The sequence below is a fragment of the Caloenas nicobarica genome, chromosome 29 (genome assembly GCF_036013445.1).
Source record: "Caloenas nicobarica isolate bCalNic1 chromosome 29, bCalNic1.hap1, whole genome shotgun sequence".
Lineage (NCBI taxonomy): Eukaryota > Metazoa > Chordata > Aves > Columbiformes > Columbidae > Caloenas > Caloenas nicobarica.
The window spans coordinates 821,829-844,398 of record NC_088273.1 but is presented as its reverse complement, the minus strand read 5'-3'; the positions used below and the strand labels follow the sequence as shown (position 1 = coordinate 844,398).

At 65.8% G+C, this 22,570-nt stretch overlaps 2 protein-coding genes across 4 annotated transcripts in view; one reads left to right on the top strand and one right to left on the bottom strand.

Annotated features, from left to right (window-relative positions):
* RBM10 (RNA binding motif protein 10) overlaps nucleotides 1–12,005 on the bottom strand; it is a 43,993-nt gene extending 31,988 nt beyond the window's left edge. The window contains exons 1-5 of one of the 2 annotated variants that reach the window (XM_065653191.1): nucleotides 11,940–12,005; nucleotides 10,107–10,153; nucleotides 9,349–9,505; nucleotides 6,798–6,974; nucleotides 2,188–2,257 (exon numbers count right to left, since the gene is read on the bottom strand). In XM_065653191.1, the coding sequence (XP_065509263.1) occupies nucleotides 2,188–2,257; nucleotides 6,798–6,974; nucleotides 9,349–9,505; nucleotides 10,107–10,123 (421 nt within the window). In that variant the 5' untranslated portion in view covers nucleotides 10,124–10,153; nucleotides 11,940–12,005. The other variant, XM_065653192.1, reaches the window with a different exon arrangement.
* A 609-nt stretch (nucleotides 12,006–12,614) lies between these two features.
* NDUFB11 (NADH:ubiquinone oxidoreductase subunit B11) overlaps nucleotides 12,615–22,570 on the top strand; it is a 54,514-nt gene continuing 44,558 nt past the window's right edge. Inside the window, exons 1-3 of one of the 2 annotated variants that reach the window (XM_065653290.1) lie at nucleotides 12,615–12,827; nucleotides 13,573–13,703; nucleotides 14,926–15,062. In XM_065653290.1, coding sequence (XP_065509362.1) covers nucleotides 12,657–12,827; nucleotides 13,573–13,703; nucleotides 14,926–15,049 — 426 coding nt within the window. In that variant the 5' untranslated portion in view covers nucleotides 12,615–12,656 and the 3' untranslated portion in view covers nucleotides 15,050–15,062. Of the gene's footprint in view, nucleotides 12,828–13,572; nucleotides 13,704–14,925; nucleotides 15,188–22,570 lie in introns of those variants that run through there. The other variant, XM_065653289.1, reaches the window with a different exon arrangement.

The window sequence follows — 22,570 nt, the reverse complement described above, 5'->3', positions numbered from 1 at the left end:
GAGTTCGGGAAATGACCCAAAAAAGGGACCCAGGAGTTCGGGAAATGCACAAAAAGGGACCCAGGAGTTCAGGACAGTCCAACAAAGGGACCCAGGAGTTCGGGAAATGCACAAAAAGGGATCCAGGAGTTCGGGATAGCCCGAAAAAGGGACCCAGGAGTTCGGGGAACCCCAAAAAAGGGACCCAGGAGTTCGGGGAACCACAAAAAAGGGACCCAGGAGTTCGGGGAACACCCTGAAAAAGGGACCCAGGAGTTCGGGACAGCCCAAAAAGGGACCCAGGAGTTCTGGGAAATGCACAAAAAGGGACCCAGGAGTTCGGGAAATGACCCAAAAAAGGGACCCAGGAGTTCGGGACAGTCCAAGAAAGGGACCCAGGAGTTCAGGGAGCCCCAAAAAAGGGACCCAGGAGTTCGGGACAGTCCAAAAAAGGACCCAGGAGTTCGGGACAGTCCAAGAAAGGGACCCAGGAGTTCGGGAAACACCCCGAAAAAGGGACCCAGGAGTTCGGGACAGTCCAAAAAAGGGACCCAGGAGTTCGGGGAACCCCAAAAAAGGGACCCAGGAGTTCGGGGAACTCCCAAAAAAGGGACCCAGGAGTTCGGGATAGTCCAAAAAAGGGACCCAGGAGTTCGGGGAACCCCAAAAAAGGGACCCAGGAGTTCGGGAAACACCCCGAAAAAGGGACCCAGGAGTTCGGGACAGTCCAAAAAAGGGACCCAGGAGTTCGGGGAACCCCAAAAAAGGGACCCAGGAGTTCGGGAAACACCCTGAAAAAGGACCCAGGAGTTCGGGACAGTCCAAAAAAGGGACCCAGGAGTTCGGGGGACGCCAAGAAAAGGGACCCAGGAGTTCGGGACAGCCTGAAAAAGGGACCCAGGAGTTCGGGACAGTTGTAAAAACGGACCCAGGAGTTCGGGACAGTCCCAAAAAGGGACCCAGGAGTTCGGGAAACGCTCATAAAAGGGACCCAGGAGTTCGGCAACTTCCCGAAAAAGGGACCCAGGAGTTCGGCAACTTCCCGAAAAAGGGACCCAGGAGTTCAGGAAACGCCCGCAAAAGGACCCAGGAGTTCGGCAACCTGCAAACCAGGGACCCAGGAGTTCGGGCGCCCATGGGTGCCCCGGAAACACCTTCGCGACGTTTGGGGTCGAAGTCGGCCGCCCCCGGGCGCTCCGGGGGGGGCGTCGGGGCACCCATGGGTGCCCGCCCGGACCTACCTGTGAGCCCTCGGCTCGGGGCCGGGCACCCCTGGGTGCCCCCCAAGTGCGACGCAGCACCCCTGGGTGCCCCTATGCGATAGAAGCAGCACCCCTGGGTGCTCCTAAGGAAGGACGCGGCACCCCCGGGTGCCCCTTGGCTGGGAGACGAGCACCCCTGGGTGCTCCTAAGGAAGGAAGCAGCACCCCTGGGTGCCCCCTGGGGAAGGAAGCAGCACCCCTGGGTGCCCCTAGAGACGGGACCAGCACCCCTGGGTGCTCCCTATGGAGGCGACGGGCACCCTTGGGTGCCCCCTGGAGAATGGAAGCGGCACCCCTGGGTGCCCCTAGAGCAGCACCCCTGGGTGCCCCGTTGGGATGGGACCAGCACCCCTGGGTGCCCCTAGAGCAGCACCCCCGGGTGCTCCTGCGATGGGACCAGCACCCCTGGGTGCCCCCGGGAAACGGAACCAGCACCCCTGGGTGCCCCTGGGGAAGGGAAGGGAAGGGAACGGGCACCCCCGGGTGCCCCCTTGGGATGTGACGCGGCACCCCCGGGTGCCCCTCGGAGCGGGAGCAGCACCCCTGGGTGCTCCTGGAGGCGCCACCCGACGCAGAGGGACCCAGGAGTTCGGGAGAGGCGCGAAAAGGGACCCAGGAGTTCGGGAAATGACCCAAAAGGGACCCAGGAGTTCGGGAAATGACCCAAAAGGGACCCAGGAGTTCGGGAAATGACCAAAAAAGGGACCCAGGAGTTCGGGAAATGACCCAAAAAGGGACCCAGGAGTTCGGGAAATGACCCAAAAAGGGACCCAGGAGTTCGGGAAAGGCACAAAAAGGGACCCAGGAGTTCGGGAAATGACCAAAAAAGGGACCCAGGAGTTCGGGAACCCCCCAAAAAAGGGACCCAGGAGTTCGGGAACCCCCCAAAAAAGGGACCCAGGAGTTCGGGAACCCCCCAGAAAAGGGACCCAGGCGTCCGGCTCACCTGACGACTTGTTTCGCATCAGTCGAACCTCCCGGGGCTGAACCCCCTGAGCCTGGAGCTGCGCCCGGATCTGGGGACGGCAACACGTCAGGGACCCAGGCGTCCGGGGGACCCAGGCGTCCGGGGGACCCAGGAGTTCGGGGGACCCAGGAGTTCGGGGGGGACCCAGGAGTTCGGGGGACCCAGGAGTTCGGGGGGACCCAGGCGTCCGGGGGACCCAGGAGTTCGGGGGGACCCAGGCGTTCGGGGGGACCCAGGCGTCCGGGGGACCCAGGAGTTCAGGGGACCCAGGAGTTCGGGAGGGACCCAGGAGTTCGGGGGGACCCAGGAGTTCGGGGCATTTAAAGGACCAGCGCCCCCAAAATTGGGACTTTAAGGAACAAAATTGACGATTTGAGGCTTAAAATTGGGGTTTTGGGGGCCTAAAATCGGGGGGTTCGGGCTCTAAAACTGCGGGGTTTGGGCTCTAAAATTGGAGATTTTGGGCCTAAAAACTGGGATATGCGGCCTAAAATTGGGGATTTCAGGCCTAAAATGGGGGTTTTGAGAGGCAAAACTTGAAATTTTCAGGCTCTAAAATTGGGGGTTTTCGGCTCTAAAATCGGGGGGTTTGGGGCCTAAAATTCGGAAGTTTGTGGTCTAAAATTGGGGGTTTTGGGCTCTAAAATTGGGGAGTTTGTGGCCTAAAATTGGGGGGTTTGGGGGCCCAAATTTGGGGGTTTTGGGCTCTAAAATTGGAGTTTTCGGGGCTCTAAAATTGGGGATTTGGGGTCTAAAATTGGGGTTTTCGGGGCCGAAACTTGGGGGTTTTGGGGCCCAAACTTGGGGTTTTGGGGCTGTAAAATTGGAGTTTTTGGGAGTCTAAAATTTCAGAGTTTGTGGCCTAAAATTGTGGAGTTTGGGGCCTAAATTTGCAGAGTTTTGGGCCTAAATTTGCGGACTTTGGGGCCTGAAATTGGGGGTTTGGGGGCCTAAAATGGGGGTTTTTGGGGCCCAAACTTGAGATTTTCAGGGTCTAAAATTGGGGGTTTTGGGGCTCAGAAATTGGGGGTTTTCGGCTCTAAAATTGGGGGTTTGGGGCCTAAAATGGCGAGTTTTGGGTCCAAACTTGGGGTTTTTGGGGCCCAAACTTGGGGGTTTTGGGGCCCAAACTTGGTGTTTTGGGGCTGTAAAATTGGAGTTTTTGGGAGTCTAAAATTTCAGAGTTTGTGGCCTAAAATTGTGGAGTTTGGGGCCTAAATTTGCAGAGTTTTGGGCCTAAATTTGCGGACTTTGGGGCCGGAAATTGGGGGTTTGGGGGCCCAAACTTGAGATTTTCAGGGTCTAAAATTGGGGGTTTTGGGGCTCAGAAATTGGGGGGTTTCGGCTCTAAAATTGGGGGGTTGGGGCCTAAAATGGGGAGTTTTGGGTCCAAACTTGGGGTTTTTGGGGCCCAAACTTGGGGGGTTTGGGGCCCAAACTTGGGGGGTTTTGGGCTCTAAATTTGGAGTTTTCAGAGTCTAAAATTTGGGAGTTTGTGGCCTAAAATTGTGGAGTTTGGGGCCTAAATTTGGGGAGTTTGGGGCCTGAAACTGGGGGATTTGAGGCCTAAAATGGGGCTTTTTGGGGCCCAAACTTGGGGGTTTTGGGGCTGAAACTGGGGGTTTTGGGGCCCAAAAATGGCGTTTTTTTGCCCCGAAGTGGCGTTTTTTGCCCCGAAACGGCGGTTTTTGGCCCCGAAGGCGTCTCACGTCGCTCTCGGCGGCCGCCTGCGGCAGCACGCGCAGCATGACGATGGTGCTGGCGCGGCTAAAATTGGGGATTTCAGGCCTAAAATGGGGGGTTTGGGGCCCAAAATTGGGGGTTTTGGAGTGTAAAATTGGGGGTTTTGGGGTCTGAAATTGGGGGTTTGGGGGCCTAAAACTGGGGTTTTGGGGCCTCAAATTGAGGTTTTGGGGGCCTAAAATTAGGGGGTTTGGGGCCTAATATCGGGGATTTGAGACCTAAAATTGCTGGTTTTGGGGCCCAAACTTGGGGTTTTGGGGCTGTAAAATTGGGGTTTTGGGACGTCTAAATTTGGGGGTTTTGGGGCCTAAAATGGGGATTTTGGGGGCCTAAAATTGGAGGTTTCGGGGTGTAAAATTGGGGTTTTCGGGGTCCAAAATTGGGGGTTTTGGGGACCTAAAATTGGGGTTTTTGGGGCCCAAACTTGGGGGTTTTGGGCTCTAAATTTGGAGTTTTCAGGGTCTAAAATTTGGGAGTTTGTGGCCTAAAACTGTGGAGTTTGGGGCCTGAAATTGGGGGTTTTGAGGCCTCAAATGGGGGTTTTTGGGGCCCAAACTTGAGATTTTCGGGGTCTAAAATTGGGGTTTTGGGGCTCAGAAATTGGGGATTTTCGGCTCTAAAATTGGGGGGGTTGGGGCCTAAAATGGGGAGGTTTGGGTCCAAACTTGGGGTTTTTGGGGCCCAAACTTGGGGGGTTTTGGGCTCTAAATTTGGAGTTTTCAGGGTCTAAAATTTGGGAGCTTGTGGCCTAAAACTGTGGAATTTGAGGTCTAAAATTGTGGAGTTTGAGGCCTAAAATGGGGGTTTTTGGGGCCCAAACTTGGGGGTTTTGGGGCTGAACCCGGGGGTTTTGGGGCCCAAAAATCGCGTTTTTTTGCCCCGAAGTGGCGTTTTTTGCCCCGAAACGGCGGTTTTTGGCCCCGAAGGCGTCTCACGTCGCTCTCGGCGGCCGCCTGCGGCAGCACGCGCAGCATGACGATGGTGCTGGCGCGGCTAAAATTGGGGATTTCAGGCCTAAAATGGGGGGTTTGGGGCCCAAAATTGGGGGTTTTGGGGTGTCAAATTGGGGGTTTCGGGGTCTAAAATTGGGCGTTTTGGGGCCTAAAATTGGGGGTTTTGGGGCCTCAAATTGGGGTTTTGGGGGCCTAAAATTAGGGGGTTTGGGGTCTAAAATTGGGGGGTTTGGGGCCTAATATCGGGGATTTGAGACCTAAAATTGCTGGTTTTGGGGCCCAAACTTGGGGTTTTTGGGCTCTAAAATTGGGGTTTTGGGAGGTCTAAAATTGGGGGTTTTGGGGCCTAAAATTGGGGTTTTTGGGGCCCAAACTTGAGATTTTCAGGGTCTAAAATTGGGGTTTTGGGCTCAGAAATTGGGGGGTTTCGGGTCTAAAATTGGGGGGTTTGGGGCCTAAAATGGGGAGGTTCGGGTCCAAACTTGGGGTTTTTGGGGCCCAAACTTGGGGTTTTTGGGGCCCAAACTTGGGGGTTTGGGCTCTAAATTTGGAGTTTTCAGGGTCTAAAATTTGGGAGCTTGTGGCCTAAAATTGTGGAGTTTGGGGCCTGAAATTGGGGGATTTGAGGCCTAAAATGGGGGTTTTTGGGGCCCAAACTTGAGATTTTCAGGGTCTAAAATTGAGGGTTTTGGGGCTCAGAAATTGGGGGGTTTCGGCTCTAAAATTGGGGGGGTTGGGGCCTAAAATGGGGAGTTTTGGGTCCAAACTTGGGGTTTTTGGGTCCAAACTTGGGGGTTTTGGGGCCCAAACTTGGGGTTTTTGGGGCCCAAACTTGGGGGTTTTGGGGCCCAAACTTGGGGGGTTTGGGCTCTAAATTTGGAGTTTTCAGGGTCTAAAATTTGGGAGCTTGTGGCCTAAAACTGTGGAGTTTGGGGCCTAAATTCGGGAAGTTTGGGGCCTGAAACTGGGGGATTTGAGGCCTAAAATGGGGGTTTTTGGGGCCCAAACTTGGGGGTTTTGGGGCTGAACCTGGGGGTTTTGGGGCCCAAAAATCGCGTTTTTTTGCCCCGAAGTGGCGTTTTTTGCCCCGGAACGGCGGGTTTTGGCCCCGAAGGCGTCTCACGTCGCTCTCGGCGGCCGCCTGCGGCAGCACGCGCAGCATGACGATGGTGCTGGCGCGGCTAAAATTGGGGATTTCAGGCCTAAAATGGGGGGTTTGGGGCCCAAAATTGGGGGTTTTGGGGTGTCAAATTGGGGGTTTCGGGGTCTAAAATTGGGGGGTTTGGGGCCTAAAATTGGGGGTTTTGGGGCCTCAAATTGGGGGTTTTGGGGCCTAAAATTGGGGGTTTTGGGGTTTAAAATTGGTAGGTTTGGGGGTTAAAACTGGGAAGTGTATGGCCTAAAATTAGGGGGTTTGGGGCCTAATATCGGGGATTTGAGACCTAAAATTGGTGGTTTTGGGGCCCAAACTTGGGGTTTTGGGGTGTAAAATTGGGGTTTTGGGAGATCTAAATTTGGGGGTTTTGGGGCCTAAAATAGGGGTTTTTGGGGCCCAAACTTGAGATTTTCAGGGTCTAAAATTGGGGTTTTGGGGCTCAGAAATTGGGGGGTTTCAGGTCTAAAATTGGGGGGTTTGGGCTCTAAATTTGGAGTTTTCAGGGTCTAAAATTTGGGAGTTTGTGGCCTAAAACTGTGGAGTTTGGGGCCTAAATTTGGGGAGTTTGGGGCCTGAAACTGGGGGATTTGAGGCCTAAAATGGGGGTTTTTGGGGCCCAAACTTGGGGGTTTTGGGGCTGAACCCGGGGGTTTTGGGGCCCAAAAATGGCGTTTTTTTGCCCCGAAGTGGCGTTTTTTGGCCCGAAACGGCGGTTTTTGGCCCCGAAGGCGTCTCACGTCGCTCTCGGCGGCCGCCTGCGGCAGCATGCGCAGCATGACGATGGTGCTGGCGCGCGGCTCGTCCTCGGGCGGCTCGGGCCGGTAATCCTGGTCGCGGTAATCGCCGTCGGCGCCGAACGGCAGCGCCGGCACCGGCCCCCGCGGACGGGGCGGGGACGGCGCCTCCAGAGAGCCCTGCGGGACACGGCAGCGCTGCGGGACCCAGGCGTCCGGGGGGACCCAGGCGTCCGGGGGGACCCAGGAGTCCGGGGGGACCCAGGAGTCCGGGGGACACTGGGGTCTGGGGGACCCAGGCGTCCGGGGGGACCCAGGAGTCCGGGGGACACTGGGGCTTGGGGGACCCAGGAGTTCGGGGGGACCCAGGCGTCCGGGGGGACCCAGGCGTCCGGGGGAACCCAGGAGTCCGGGGGACACTGGGGTTTGGGGGACCCAGGAGTTCGGGGGGACCCAGGAGTTCGGGAGGGACCCAGGAGTCCGGGGGACACTGCGGTTTGGGGGACCCAGAAGTTCAGGGGGACCCAGAAGTTCTGGGGGACCCAGGCGTCCGGGGGGACCCAGGAGTGCGGGGGACACTGAGGTTTGGGGGACCCAGGAGTCCGGGGGGGCACAGGAGTTCGGGGGACACTGAGGTTTGGGGGACGCAGGAGTTCGGGGGGACACTGAGATTTGGGGGACCCAGGAGTTCGGGGGACACCGGGGTTTGGGGGACCCAGGAGTTCGGGAGGGACCCAGGAGTCCGGGGGACACTGGGGTTTGGGGGACACAGGAGTCCGGGGGGACCCAGGAGTTCGGGGGACACTGGGGTTTGGGGGACCCAGGAGTTCGGGGGACACCGGGGTTTGGGGGACCCAGGCGTCCGGGGGGACCCAGGAGTTTGGGGGACACCGGGGTTTGGGGGACCCAGGCGTCCGGGGGGACCCAGGAGTCCGGGGGACACTGAGGTTTGGGGGACCCAGGAGTTCAGGGGGACACTGAGATTTGGGGGACCCAGGAGTTCGGGGGACACCGGGGTTTGGGGGACCCTGGAGTTCGGAGGGACCCAGGAGTCCGGGGGACACAGGAGTTCGGGGGACACTGGGGTTTGGGGGACCCAGGAGTTCGGGAGGACCCAGGAGTTCGGGAGGGACCCAGGAGTCCAGGGGACACTGCGGTTTGGGGGACCCAGGAGTTCGGGGGGACCCAGGAGTTCGGGGGATACTGGGGTTTGGGGGACCCAGGCGTCCGGGGGGACCCAGGAGTCCGGGGGACACTGGGGTTTGGGGGACCCAGGAGTTTGGGGGGATCCAGGAGTTCGGGAGGGACCCAGGAGTCCGGGGGACACTGCGCTTTGGGGGACCCAGAAGTTCAGGGGGACCCAGGAGTTCTGGGGGACCCAGGAGTTCGAGGGACACTGGGGTTTGGGGGACCCAGGCGTCCGGGGGAACCCAGGAGTCCAGGGGACACTGGGGTTTGGGGGACCCAGGAGTCCGGGGGGACCCAGGAGTCCGGGGAACACTGGAGTCCGGGGGACACTGAGGTTTGGGGGACCCAGGAGTCCGGGGGACACTGAGGTTTGGGGGACCCAGGAGTTCGGGGGAGACTGGGGTTTGGGGGACCCAGGAGTTCGGGGGGACCCAGGAGTCCGGGGGACACTGGGGTTTGGGGGACCCAGGAGTTCGGGAGGGACCCAGGCGTCCGGGGGACACTGGGGTCTGGGGGACCCAGGAGTTCGGGGGGACACAGGAGTCCGGGGGACACTGGGGTTTGGGGGACCCAGCAGTTCGGGGGGACCCAGGAGTTCGGGAGGGACCCAGGAGGTCGGGGGGACACAGGAGTTCGGGGGACCCAGGCATCCGGGGAAGGAACGCAAACCTCCAGGAGAAAGGACCCAGGCGTCCGGGGGGACCCAGGAGTTCGGGGGACACTGGGGTCTGGGGGACCCAGGAGTTCGGGGGGACCCAGGAGTTCGGGAGGGACCCAGGAGTCCGGGGGACACTGCGGTTTGGGGGACCCAGGAGTTCGGGGGGACCCAGGAGTTCGGGGGACACTGGGGTTTGGGGGACCCAGGAGTTCAGGGGGACCCAGGAGTTCGGGAGGGACCCAGGCGTCTGGGGGACACTGGGGTTTGGGGGACCCAGGAGTTCGGGGGGACCCAGGAGTTCAGGAGGGACCCAGGAGTTCGGGGGGACCCAGGCATTCGGGGGGACACTGAGATTTGGGGGACCCAGGAGTTCAGGGGGACATAGAGTTTGGGGAACCCAGGCATCCGGGGAAGGGAGCCAGGCGCCCAGGGGGACCCAGGCGTCCAGGGGACACAGGAGTTCGGGGGGACCCAGGCGTTCGGGGGACACAGTTCGGGAGAGGACCCAGGCGTTCGCGAGGGGACCCAGGCGTCCGGGAGGGACCCAGGCGTCCAGGGGACACAGGAGTTCGGGGGGACCCAGGCGTTCGGGGGGACCCAGGCGTTCCGGGGACACAGTTCGGGAGAGGACCCAGGCGTTCGGGAAGGGACCCAGGCGTCCGGGAGGGACCCAGGCGTCCGGGAGGGACCCAGGCGTCCGGGGCTGACCTGCGTTGGGGACCCGGGGGGCGGCTCGGGGGTGCCGGGGTAGGCGCGATAGTCCATGTCGCGATAGTCGTGGTCGCGGGGGGGGCGGGGCCCCTCGGCGGGGGGGGCGGGGGCGACCCCTCCCCCATAGCGGCCCGTCCGGTCCCCGCGACCCCCCCTGCGGTGGGGGAGGGGTCAGGGCGGGGGGACCCCAATGTCCCCTCCCCCAATTTGGGGGGGTCCCCAATGTCCCCTCCCCCAATTTGGGGGTCCCCAATGTCCCCACCCCCCCCCAAGATCCCCAAATGGGTCCCCAATGTCCCCTCCCCCAATTTGGGGGGTCCCCAATGTCCCCTCCGCCAATTTTTGGGGGGTCCCCAATGTCCTCTCCCCCAATTTGGGGGGTCCCCAATGTCCCCTCCCCCAATTTGGGGGGTCCCCAATGTCCCCTCCCCTAATTCTTGGGGGGTTCCCAATGTCCCCTCCCCCCCCCCAATAAGGTCCCCAAATGGGTCCCCAATGTCCCCTCCCCCAATTCTTGGGGGGTCCCCAATGTCCCCTCCCCCCCCCCAATAAGGTCCCCAAATGGGTCCCGAATGTCCCCTCCCCCAATTTGGGGGTCCCCAATGTCCCCTCCCCCCCCCAATAAGGTCCCCAAATGGGTCCCCAATGTCCCCAATAACCCCCAGTTTTGGGGGTCCCCAATGTCCCCTCCCCCAATTTGGGGGTCCCCAATGTCCCCTCCCCCAGTTCGGGGTCCCCCGGCCCCTCCCCCGCACCTGCGCTCGTAGTCCATGGCGGGGGAGGGGCGGCCGCACCGCGGGAACTGGGAGAGACGGGGGGGTGGGGGTTACTGGGGGGACTGGGATGAACTGGGGGAGACTGGAAGGGAACTGGGAAGGAACTGAGATGAACTGGGAGGGAACTGGGAGGAACTGGGAGGGAACTGCGAGGGAACTGGGAGGAACTGGGAAAGACTGAGGTGAACTGGGAGAAAACTGGTAGGGAACTGGGATGAACTGGGATGGACTGGAATGAACTGGGAGGAGCTGAGAAGAAACTGGGATGAACTGGGAGAGACTGGGATGGATTGGGATGAACTGGGATGAACTGGGGGGGATTGGGATGGATTGAGATGAACTGAGAGGGACTGGGAGGGAACTGGGATGAACTGGGGGAGACTGGGAGGGAAGTGGGATGGATTGGGATGAACTGGGGGGAAACTGGAAAGGAACTGGGATGAACTGGGGGGGACTGGGAGGGAACTGGGATGAACTGGGGGGGACTGGGATGAACTGGGAGAGACTGGAATGGATTGGGATGAACTGGGAAAGAACTGGGAAGGAACTGAGATGAACTGGGAGGGAACTGGGAAAGACTGGGATGAACTGGGAGGGAACTGAGATGAACTGGGGGGACTGGGAGAGAACTGAGATGAACTGGGGGGACTGGGATGAACTGGAAGAGACTGGGATGGATTGGGATGAACTGGGAGGGAACTGGGAAGGAACTGGGATGAACTGGGAGGGAACTGGGAAGGAACTGGGATGAACTGGGAAGGAACTGGGATGAACTGGGGGGGACTGGGATGAACTGGAAGAGATTGGGATGGATTGGGATGAACTGGGAGACAACTGGGAAGGAACTGGGATGAACTGGCAGGGAACTGGGATGAACTGGGAGGGAACTGGGATGAACTGGGGGGGACTGGAAGGGAACTGGGATGAACTGGGAGGGAACTGGGATGAACTGGGGGGACTGGGAGAGAACTGGGATGAACTGGGAATTATTGGGATGAACTAGGAATTACTGGGATCAATGGGAATGAGTTACTGGGGGCTACTGGGAGTTACTGGGACGAAGTGGGAGGGAACTGGGATGAACTGGGATGAACTGGGAGGCAACTGGGAGGCACTGGGACTAAATAGGATGAACTGGGATGAACTGGGATGAGTGACTGGGAGTTACTGGGGGTTGCTGGGATGAACTGGGATGAGTGACTGGGAGCTACTGGGACGGAACTGGGACGGAACTGGGACGAACTGGGGGTCACTGGGCCCCACCCACGTGACCCCACGCCCCCGCCAGGCCCCGCCCCCCACCCCTCCCAGTTCATCCCAGTCCCTCCCAGTTTAAACCAGTTCGCCTCCCAGTCCCTTCCCAGTGCTCCCAGTTTCCTCCCAGTTCCCCCCAGTCCCTTCCCAGTTTCCCCCAGTGCCTCCCAGTTCAAACCAGTCCCTTCCCAGTTCATCCCAGTCGCTCCCAGTTCCCTTCCAGTCCCTCCCAGTTCTCTCCCAGTCCCTCCCAGTTCTCTCCCAGTCCCTCCCAGTTCCCTCCCAGTTCATCCCAATCCCCTCCCAGTTGCCCCCAGTCCTTCCCAGGTCCTCCCAGTCCCCCCCATTTCCTCCTAGTCCCTCCCAGTTTAAACCAGTTTCTCTCCCAGTCCATCCCAGTCCCTCCCAGTTCATCCCAATCCCCTCCCAGTCCCCCCCAGTTGCCGCCAGTCCTTCCCATTTCCCTCCCATTTCCCCCCAGTCCCTCCCAGTCCCTCCTATTTCCCTCCCATTTCCCCCCAGTCCCTCCCAGTTCCCCCCAGTCCATCCCAGTCCGACCTTTCCCGATCGCTCCGGCCGCCGCTTCCCCCAGCGCCAAAATGGCGCCGCCGCTCCGCTCCCGGCCACGCCCCCCCGTCGCGCGCCCGGCCACGCCCCCCCGGCGCGTTCCCATTGGCCGCCTCTGCCCGCCCGCTTTTCTGATTGGGCGGAGAGTGCAGAGAAGGGGCGGGGCTGAGGGGAGGGAAGGGGCGGGGCCTCGGGGGAGAGCGGGTTCTGATTGGCTGGGAGGGAATGGGAGGGGCTGGGAGAGCAATGGGACGGACGGGATGGGCGCCGACCAATGAGAAAGCCGATCGGCATGACGGGCGGGCGGCGCTACCAATGGAAGCGCGGCGGGGGCGGGCGCCGCCGTTTTGCTGCTCTTCGATTGGCTGCGCGGCGGAGGAGGCGGGAAAAGTCTCCCCCCACCCCTCATCTCCAGCCCCGCCCCTTCAGGGGACACCGGCCAATGAGAAAGCTTAGCGGGATGACGGGCGGGCGGCTCTGCCAATGGCAACGCAGCGGGGCGGGCGCCGCCGTCTCCCTGCTCTTCGATTGGCTGCGCGGCGGAGGAGGCGGGAAAAGCCCCCCCCATCTCCAGCCCCGCCCTCTCGCGGCGCGCCGGCCAATGAGAAAGCCCAGCGGCATGACTGGCGGGCGGCGAGGCCAATGGGAGCGCGGGGAGGGCGGTGGGCGGCGGGCCGGAAGCGGCGGGGCGGCAGATCCGGCGGGGCGATGGCGGCGCCGGGTCGGTCGTTCGGGGCGTTTCGGTCGTTCCGGGCGCTCGGGGCGCTGCGCGGGACCCGGGGCCGCTCGGCCGGGGCTGCCGGGGCCGTGGCGCTGCCGCCCGCGCCGCTGGGGGCGGAGCCGCACGAGGAGGAGCCGATGGCGGCGGCGCAGAGGAAGGTGGGTGGGCGGGGCCGGGGGTGGGTGGGCGGGGCCGGGGGTGGGCGGGGCCTGGGGTGGGCGGGCCCGGGGGGAGTGGGCGGGGCTTTGGGTGGGCGGGGCTGGGGGAGTGGGCGGTGCTTTAGGTGGGCGGGGCTTGGGGAGTGGGTGGGGATTGGAGAGAGTGGGCGGCGGCTGGGGTGGGAGGGGCTTGGAGGAGTGGGCGGGGACTGGAGAAGTGGGTGGGGCTTGGGAAGGGGCGGGGCTTAGTGGAAGCGGGTGGGGGCGTGGGCGGGGCTTGAGGTGGGCGGTGTGTAAAGAGGCGGGGCTTATGGGAGTGGGCGGGGCTTGAAGAAGTGGGCGGGGTTTGGGGAGAGTGGGGTGGGGCTTTGGGGTGGGCGTGGCTTTGGGAAGGGGCGGGGCCTGTCCGGGTGGGCGGGGCTCGGCATGGGCAGAGCCTGGGAAGGGGCGGGGCTTAGTGAAAGTGGGCGGGGGCTGGGAAGGGGCGGGGCTTGGGAAGGTGGGCGGGGCTTGGGGTGGGCATGAAGCGGGAGGGACTGGGATGAACTGGGATGAACTGGGAGGGCCGCCCGGCTCCACCCCCCGCCCGGACGCCTGGGTCCTTCACCACCTGGGTGGGCGGGGCCTGTGGGCCAAGGGGGCGGGGCTACAAAAGCGCTCCGGACGGGGAACCGGACGCCTGGGTCCCCCCGGACGCCTGGGTCCCTGGGCTTGGCCAAGGGGACCCAGGCGTCCGGGGGGTCAGAACCCCGATTTCCACGGGTTCTCGGCGGATCCCGGCGCCGACGTCACCAACATGCGGGCGGCGTTTTTCGCCGGCGTCTCGGTCACCATCGTCCTGGGGACCCTGTTCCTGCGCTACCTGCCCGACTACGGGTGAGGACCCAGGCGTCCGGGGGACCCAGGCGTCCGGGGGGCACGGGAGTTCGGGGGGACCCAGGAGTTCGGGGGGACCCAGGAGTTCGGGAGGGGACCCAGGAGTTCGGGGGGGACCCAGGAGTTTGGGGGGACCCAGGAGTTCGGGGGGGACCCAGGAGTTCGGGGGGACCCAGGAGTTCGGGAGGGGACCCAGGAGTTCGGGGGGGACCCAGGAGTTTGGGGGACCCAGGAGTTCGGGGGGGACCCAGGAGTTCGGGGGGACCCAGGAGTTTGGGGGACCCAGGAGTTCGGGGGGGACCCAGGAGTTCGGGGGGACCCAGGAGTTTGGGAGGGGACCCAGGAGTTCGGGGGGGACCCAGGAGTTCGGGAGGACCCAGGAGTTCGGGGGGACCCAGGAGTTCGGGGGACCCAGGAGTTCAGGAGGGACCCAGGAGTTCGGGAGGGGACCCAGGAGTTCGGGGACACAGGAGTTTGGGAGGGGACCCAGGAGTTCGGGAAGGACCCAGGAGTTCGGGGTTGATGGGAACACTGGGGGTTTTTGGGGACCCAGGAGTTCGGGGTTTTGGGGGGTTGGGGGGGGGGGGGGAGTCTCAGCCCCGGACGCCTGGGTCCCCTCCCGGACGCCTGGGTCCCTGCACTTATGGGGCTTCCCAGGTTGTTTGGGGGGGGTCTCAGCCCCGGACGCCTGGGTCCCTCCCGGGCGCCTGGGTCCCTGCACTTATGGGGCTTCCCAGATTATTTAGGGGGGTTGGGGGGGTCTCAGCCCCGGACGCCTGGGTCCCTCCCGGACGCCTGGGTCCCCTCCCGGACGCCTGGGTCCCTGCACTTATGGGGCTTCCCAGGTTGTTTAGGGGGGTTGGGGGGGGTCTCAGCCCCGGACGCCTGGGTCCCTCCCGGACACCTGGGTCCCTGCGCTTATGGGGCTTCCCAGGTTGTTTGGGGGGGTTGGGGGGGGGGTTCAGCCCCGGTTGCCTGGGTCCCTCCCGGACGCCTGGGTCCCTGCACTTATGGGGCTTCCTAGGTTGTTTGGGGGGGTTGGGGGGATCTCAGCCCCGGACGCCTGGGTCTCCTCCCGGATGCCTGGGTCCCCTCCCAGACGCCTGGGTCCCTGCACTTATGGGGCTTCCCAGGTTGGTTGGGGGGGTTGGGGGGGTCTCAGCCCCGGACGCCTGGGTCCCTCCCGGACGCCTGGGTCCCTGACCCCCCCGTGCCCCCCCAGGCTGCAGCAATGGGCGCGGCGGGAGGCGGAGCTTCGGGTGCGGGAGCGGGAGAGCCGGGGGGAGCCCCTGCTGACCCCCAACTATTACGACCCCGCCCGCCTCGCCCTGCCCCCCGCAAGCTGAGCCGGACGCCTGGGTCCCCCCCCGGACGCCTGGGTCCCTCCTGGACACCAGATCTCCCCGGACGCCTGGGTCCCCTCCCGGACGCCTGGGTCCCTCCTGGACACCCTTGTTGGGGGGGTAATAAAGTGATGGAGCTTGGCCGGACGCCTGGGTCCCTTTTCTTGGGGGGGGGGCGGGGAGGGGCACCCGAACTCCTGGGTCCCTCCTGTGTCTGGGGTCCCGGGGGGACGTGTGGGGTCCCTATGGGGCACTTCGGGGTCACTTATGGGTCCCTATGGGGCACCAGGGGGTCACTTATGGGTCCCTATGGGGCTCTTGGGGTCACTTATGGGTCCCTATGGGGCACTTGGGGTCACTTATGGGTCCCTATGGGGCTCTTGGGGTCACTTATGGGTCCCTATGGGGCACCTGGGGGTCACTTATGGGTCCCTATGGGGCTCTTGGGGTCACTTATGGGTCCCTATGGGGCACCAGGGGGTCACTTATGGGTCCCTATGGGGCACTTGGGGGTCACTTATGGGTCCCTATGGGGCACCAGGGGGTCACTTATGGGTCCCTATGGGGCCCTTGGGGTCACTTATGGGTCCCTATGGGGCTCTTGGGGTCACTTATGGGTCCCTATGGGGCCCTTGGGGTCACTTATGGGTCCCTATGGGGCACTTGGGGGTCACTTATGGGTCCCTATGGGGCACTTGGGGGTCACTTATGGGTCCCTATGGGGCACCAGGGGGTCACTTATGGGTCCCTATGGGGCACTTGGGGTCACTTATGGGTCCCTATGGGGCCCTTGGGGTCACTTATGGGTCCCTATGGGGCACTTGGGGTCACTTATGGGTCCCTATGGGGCACTTGGGGGTCACTTATGGGTCCCTATGGGGCCCTTGGGGTCACTTATGGGTCCCTATGGGGCACTTGGGGGTCACTTATGGGTCCCTATGGGGCTCCTGGGGTCACTTATGGGTCCCTATGGGGCCCTTGGGGTCACTTATGGGTCCCTATGGGTCTCCACACCCCGGAAGAGCCGCCGCCGCTGACCACGCCCCCCCGCTCTGACCACGCCCCCGCTGACCACGCCCCCGCTCTGACCACGCACCCCGCTGACCACGCCCCCCACCACGCCCCCTCCGCAGTGGGCGGGGCCTCGCGTGTCCCCGCGCGCCGAGGGGCGGGGCTCGGCGGCGTCACGTGATTTCGAGGAAGCGGCGGCGGCGGCGGCGAAAGGAGGTGAGGGGGGAGGGGTGTCCGTGTGTCCCGGGTCCGTCTGTCCCCCCGTCCCCCTGTCCCCACGTCCCCCCGTCCCTCCGTCCCCCTGTCCCCCCGTCCCCCTGTCCCCGCGTCCCCATGTCTGTGTGTCCGTCTGTCCAGCCCATGCCCGCTTCCCATGTCCCCAGGTCTGTCTGTCTGTCCGTCCCCGGTCCCATGGCGGGTTCCCCCGTCCCGTGTCTGTCTGTCTGTCTGTCTGTCCCAAGTCCATGGAGGGTTCCCATGTCTGTCTGTCTGTGTGTCCATCCGTCCCAGCTCCGTGGCGGGCTCCCATGTCCCATGTCCGTCTGTCTGTCTGTGCAGGTCCATGGCGGGCTCCCATGTCCGTCTGTCTGTCTGTGCAGGTCCATGGCGGGCTCCCATGTCCGTCTGTCTGTGTGTCTGTCTGTCCGCGGAGGTCCATGGCGGGCTCCCATGTCTGTCTGTCTGTCCGCGCAGGTCCATGGCGGGCTCCCATGTCCGTCTGTCTGTCTGTCTGTCTGTCCCTCCGCGCAGGTCCATGGCGGGCTCCCATGTCCCATGTCCGTCTGTCTGTCCCTCCGCGCAGGTCCATGGCGGGCTCCCATGTCTGTCTGTCTGTCCGCGCAGGTCCATGGCGGGCTCCCATGTCTGTCTGTCCATGCAGGTCCATGGCGGGCTCCCATGTCTGTGTGTCTGTCTGTCTGTCTGCGCAGGTCCATGGCGGGCTCCCATGTCTGTGTGTCTGTCTGTCCCTCCGCGCAGGTCCATGGCGGGCTCCCATGTCCCATGTCCCATGTCTGTGTGTCTGTCCGCGCAGGTCCATGGCGGGCTCCCATGTCTGTCTGTCTGTGCAGGTCCATGGCGGGCTCGCGGCCGCGGCGGCTGCGGCCCTGGCTGCTGGCCCAGCTGCAGAGCGGCCGCTTCCCGGGGCTGCAGTGGGACGACCCCGAGCGGCGGGCGCTGCGGGTGCCCTGGGCGCGGGCGGGGCGCGGCGGGGCCGCGGGCGGCGCGGGGCCGCCCTGTGCCGGGTGAGGGCGGGGCCGGGTGGGCGGGGCCGGGGAGGGAGGGGCGGGGCCTGAGTGGGCGGGGCCGGGGCAGCCCTGTGCCGGGTGAGGGCGGGGCCGGGTGGGCGGGGCCGGGGAGGGGCGGGGCCCGAGTAGGCGGGGCCGGGGAGGGGCGTGGGAATGGGGGCAGGGCCTGGGAGGGAGGGGCAGGGCTTGAGTGGGCGGGACCAGAGAGGGGCATGGGAATGGGGAGGGGGCTGGAGTGGGCGGGGCCTGGGAGGGAGGGGCGGGGCTTGAGTGGGCGGGGCCGGGGCCGCCCTGTGCCGGGTGAGGGCGGGGCCCGGGTGGGCGGGGCCTGGGAGGGAGGGGCGGGGCTTGAGTGGGCGGGGCCGGGGAGGGGCGTGGGAATGGGGGCGGGGCCTGGGAGGGAGGGGCGGGGCTGGAGCTGCCCTGTGCTGGGGGAGGGCAGGGCCTGGGTGGGCGGGGCAGGGGAGGGGCGTGGGAATGGGGGCGGGGCCTGGGTGGGCGGGGCCTGGGGGGCTGAGTGGGCGGGACCTGAGAGGGGCGTGGGAACGGGGGCGGGGCCTGGGAGGGAGGGGCAGGGCTTGAGTGGGCGGGACCTGAGAGGGGCGTGGGATGGGATGGGGCCGGGTGGGTGGGGCCGGGGAGGGAGGGGCGGGGCTTGAGTGGGCGGGGCGGGGAGGGGCGGGGCCGGGGGTGGGCGGGGCCTGGGAGGGGAGTGGGAATGTGGGCGGGGCCTGGGAGGGAGGGGCGGGGCCGGGGGCGCCCTGTGCCGGGTGAGGGCGGGGCCCGGGTGGGCGGGGCCGGGGAGGGGCGGGGCCTGGGAGGGGTGTGGGAATGGGGGCGGGGCCTGGGTGGGCGGGGCCTGGGAGGGGGTTTGGGAATGGGGGCGGGGCCTGGGGTGGGCGGGGACTGGGAGGGAGGGGCGGGGCTTGAGTGGGCGGGGCCGGGGGTGGGCGTGGGAATGGGGCGGGGGCCGAGGTGGGCGGGGCTTGGGAGGAGGGGCGGGGCTTGAGTGGGCAGGGCCGGGGGTGGGCGTGGGAATGTGGGCGGGGCCGGGGGGTGGGCGTGGGAATGTGGGCGGGGCTGGGGTGGGCGGGGCCTGGGAGGGGCGCGGGAATATGGGCGGGGCCGGGGAGGGCGGTGCTTGAGTGGGCGGGGCCTATGAGGGGTGGGGGCCAGGAGGGGAGTGGGAATGTGGGCGGGGCCTGGGGTGGGAGGGGCCTGGGAGGGAGGGGCCTGGGGGGCTGGAAGGGCGGGGCCTGAGGTGGGCGGGGGCCGGGGTAGGTGGGGCCTGGGAGGGCGGGGCCTGAGGGGCGGGGCCGGGGGTGGGCGGGGCCTGGGGAGGGAGTGGGGATGTGGGCGGGGCCAGAGCCGCGCTGTGCCGCTGGTGGGCGGGGCCTGGAAGGGCGTGGCCGGGGGGGGTGGTGGGCGTGTCCAAGCGGGCGTGTCCCATCCTCCCCCCCCCCCCCAGGCGTGGGCGGAGTTCAAGGGGCGGCTGCGCCCCGGCGCCCCCCCGGACCCGGCGGGCTGGAAGTGCCGCCTGCGCTGCGCCCTGAACCGCAGCCCCGAGTTCCAGGAGCTGCCGGGCGGGGCCGCAGCGACGGGCCGCGGCCCTACCGCGTCTACCGGCTGCTGCCCGCCGCCCCGCCCCGGGCACGCCCCCGCAGGGCGCGGGGGGGGGCCCGGGCAGGAGGAGGAGCGGAGGGGGAGGAGGGGAGGGAGTGAGGGGGCGGGGCTAAGGGGTGGGCGGGGCCGTGGGGTGGGCGGGGCTAAGGGGTGGGCGGGGTTATGGGGTGGGTGGGGCTGTGGGGTGGGCGGGGCTAAGGGGTGGGCGGGGCTATGGGGTGAGGACAGTGTGGCAGGGGCTATGGGTAGAGGGTGGGGCTGCGGGGTGGGCGGGGCCGTGGGGTGGGAGGAGCTAAGGGGGGCGGGGCTGCGAGGGGGCGGGGCTGTGGGGTGGGCGGGGCTGTGGTTAGAGAGTGGGTGGGGCTATGGGGTGGGCGGGTCTAAGGGGTGGGCGGGGCTAAGGGGTGGGTGGGGCCGCGGGGTGGGCGGGGCTAAGGGGTGGGGGACTAAGTGGTGGGCGGGGCTAAGGGTGGGTGGGGCTAATGTGTGGGCGTGGCTGTGGGGTACGCGGGGCTAAGGGGTGGGCGGGGCTATGGGGTGGGTGGGGCTGTGCGGTGGGCGGGGTTATGAGTGTGGGCGTGGCTGTGGGGTGGGCGGGGCTATGGGGTGAGGACAGTGTGGGCGGGGCTATGGTAGTGGGCGGGGCCGGGGGTGGGTGGGCCTGTGGGTAGAGGGTGGGTGGGGCTATGGGGTGGGCGGGGCCGTGGGGTGGGCGGGCTAATGGGTGGGAGGGGCTGAGTGCTGGGCGGGGCTAAATGTGGGTGGGGCTAATGGATGGGCGGGGCTAATGGATGGGCGGGGCTGTGGGGTGGGCGGGGCTGTGGGGTGGATGGGGCTAATGGGTGGGCGGGGCTCCGGGGTGGGCGGGGCTAAGGGTAGTGGGTGGGGCTGTGGGGTGGGTGAGGCTATATGTAGAGGGTGGGCGTGGCTAAGGGGTGGGCGGGGCTAAGGGGTGGCCGGGGCTGTGGGGTGTTTTTGGCTCCACCTCACGTTTGGCCCCGCCCCCCCAGGCCCCGCCCCCCAGCGCTGAGCAGGAGGCGGAGCCAGAACCCGGTAAGTGGGGGGTGGGGTGGGGTGGTGTTGGGGTCAAGGGTCACGGGGGGGGGGGGGGGTCAGCCGGGGGGGCGTGGCCTGAGCGCTGACCCCGCCCCCAGGCGAGGCCCCGCCCCCCGCCCCCCCACGTCTGCAGGTGGTGATTGACAGCGCCGAGCCACTCCCCCCGCCGGAAGGTAAGCCCCGCCCCCTCCAGGCTCCGCCCCTTCCCCTCCCCCGGCCAGAAGCCCCTCCCCTTTATGGGCGTGTCCACCCTGACCCCTCCCCCTGACTCCTCCCCCTTGTGGGCGTGTCCTCTGACCCCCCCTTTGTGGGCGTGTCCCATTCTATGACCCCTCCCCTCGACCCCTCCCCCTTGTGGGCGTGTCCTACCCCTGTCCCCTCCCATTTCTGGGCGTGTCCCACCCCGACCCCTCCCCCTTGTGGGCGTGTCCCCCCGACCCCTCCCCCCGACCCCCCTCTTGTGGGCGTGTCCTCTGACCCCTCCCCTTTCTGGGCGTGTCCCACCGTGGCCCCTCCCCCTGGCCCATCCCCTTTCTGGCCGTGTCCCATTCTATGGCCCCTCCCATTTATGGGCGTGTCCTCTGACCCCTCCCCTTTCTGGGCATGTCCTACCCTGACCCCTCCCCCCGACCCCTCCCCCTGATCCCTCCCCCTTGTGGGCGTGTCCCACCCCTCCCCCTCCCCCTTGTGGGCCTGTCCCCCGACCCCTTCCCCTGACCCCTCCCCCTTGTGGGCGTGTCCTCTGACCCCTCCCCTTTCTGGGCGTGTCCCCCGACCCCTCCCCCTGACCCCTTCCCCGGCCCCTCCCCCTTGTGGGCGTGTCCTCTGACCCCCTCCCCCCGACCCCTCCACTTTCTGGGCGTGTCCCCTGGCCCCTCCCCCGGCCCCTCCCCCTTGTGGGCGTGTCCTCTGACCCCTCGCCCCGACCCCTCCCCTTTCTGGGCGTGTCCTCTGACCCCTCCCCCTGACCCCTCCCCCTTGTGGGCGTGTCCCCCGGCCCCTCCCCCTGACCCCGACCCCTCCCCCTTGTGGGCGTGTCCCCATGACCCCTCCCCCGGCCCCTCCCCCCGGCCCCTCCCCCCGGCCCCTCCCCCCGGCCCCTCCCCCCGGCCCCTCCCCCCACCCCTCCCCCTTGTGGGCGTGTTCCCCCGACCCCTCCCCCGACCCCTCCCCATGACCCCTCCCCCTGCCCCCTCCCCCTCGTGGCCGTGTCCTCTGACCCCTCCCCGGCCCCTCCCCCCGACCCCTCCCCCGACCCCTCCCCCATGTGGCCGTGTCCCCCTGACCCCCCCTCCCCCCCAGGCGGGGCGGCGCTGCAGCTGCGGCTGTTCCTGTGGGGGGCGCTGTGCTGGCAGGGCCGCCTGCCCCCCGGCGAGTTCCTATTGGAGGGCGGCCAGCCCCGCCCCCGGCGGCCCGCCCGCCGCCCCTCCCCCGCCTGCTGCTGCGGCCCCTCCCCCCCCCCGCCCCCGCGCCCCTCCCCCCCCCCCCGCGCTGCGGCGCCTGCTGGGGGCGCTGGGGGGAGGGGTCCTGCTGGGCAGCGCCCCCCGCGGGCTGTTCCTGCGCAGGAGGGGGCGGCGCTGGGGGGGGAGGGGGGGGAGGGGGAGGGGGAGGGGGAGGGGGGGGAGGGGGGGGAGGGGCTGCAGTGGCGCGGCGGGGGGGCCGGGGGGGCCCTGCAGGGGGCGCAGCTGGTGCAGGCGTTCGACGCCCGGAGCTTCCGAGAGGGTGAGCGACCCGCGGGGAGCCACGGGGACCCACGGGGACCCACAGATACCCCATAGGGACCCATAGATACCCCATAGGACCCATAGAGACCCCATGGGGACCCATAGACACCCCATAGAGACCCATAGAGACCCATAGATACCCCATAGGGACCCATAGGGACCCATAGAGACCCCATAGGGACCCATAGACACCCCATAGAGACCCATAGAGACCCATAGGGACCCACGGACACCCCACAGGGACCCATAGATACCCCATGGGGACCCATAGATACCCCATAGAGACCTATAGAGACCCCATAGAGACCCATAGGGACCCACGGACACCCCACGGGGACCCACGGACACCCCATGGGACCCATAGATACCCCATGGGGACCCATAGGGACCCACAGATACGCCATAGGGACCCAGAGTGACCCACACACACCCCATAGGGACCCATAGGGACCCATAGACACCCCACGGGGACCCATAGGGACCCATAGATACCCCACGGGGACCCATAGGACCCACAGATACGCCATAGGGACCCAGAGTGACCCACACACACCCCATAGGGACCCATAGGGACCCATAGACACCCCACGGGGACCCATAGGGACCCATAGATACCCCATAGGGACCCCATAGAGACCCATAGGGACCCATAGACACCCCATAGAGACCCATAGGGACCCATAGATACCCCGCAGGGACCCATAGAGACCCATAGGGACCCACAGACACCCCATAGGGACCCATAGGGACCCACACACACGCCACGGGGACCCACAGACACCCATAGAGACCCATAGGGACCCATAGAGACCCATAGGGACCCATAGGGACCCAGAGATACCCATAGGGACCCATAGGGACCC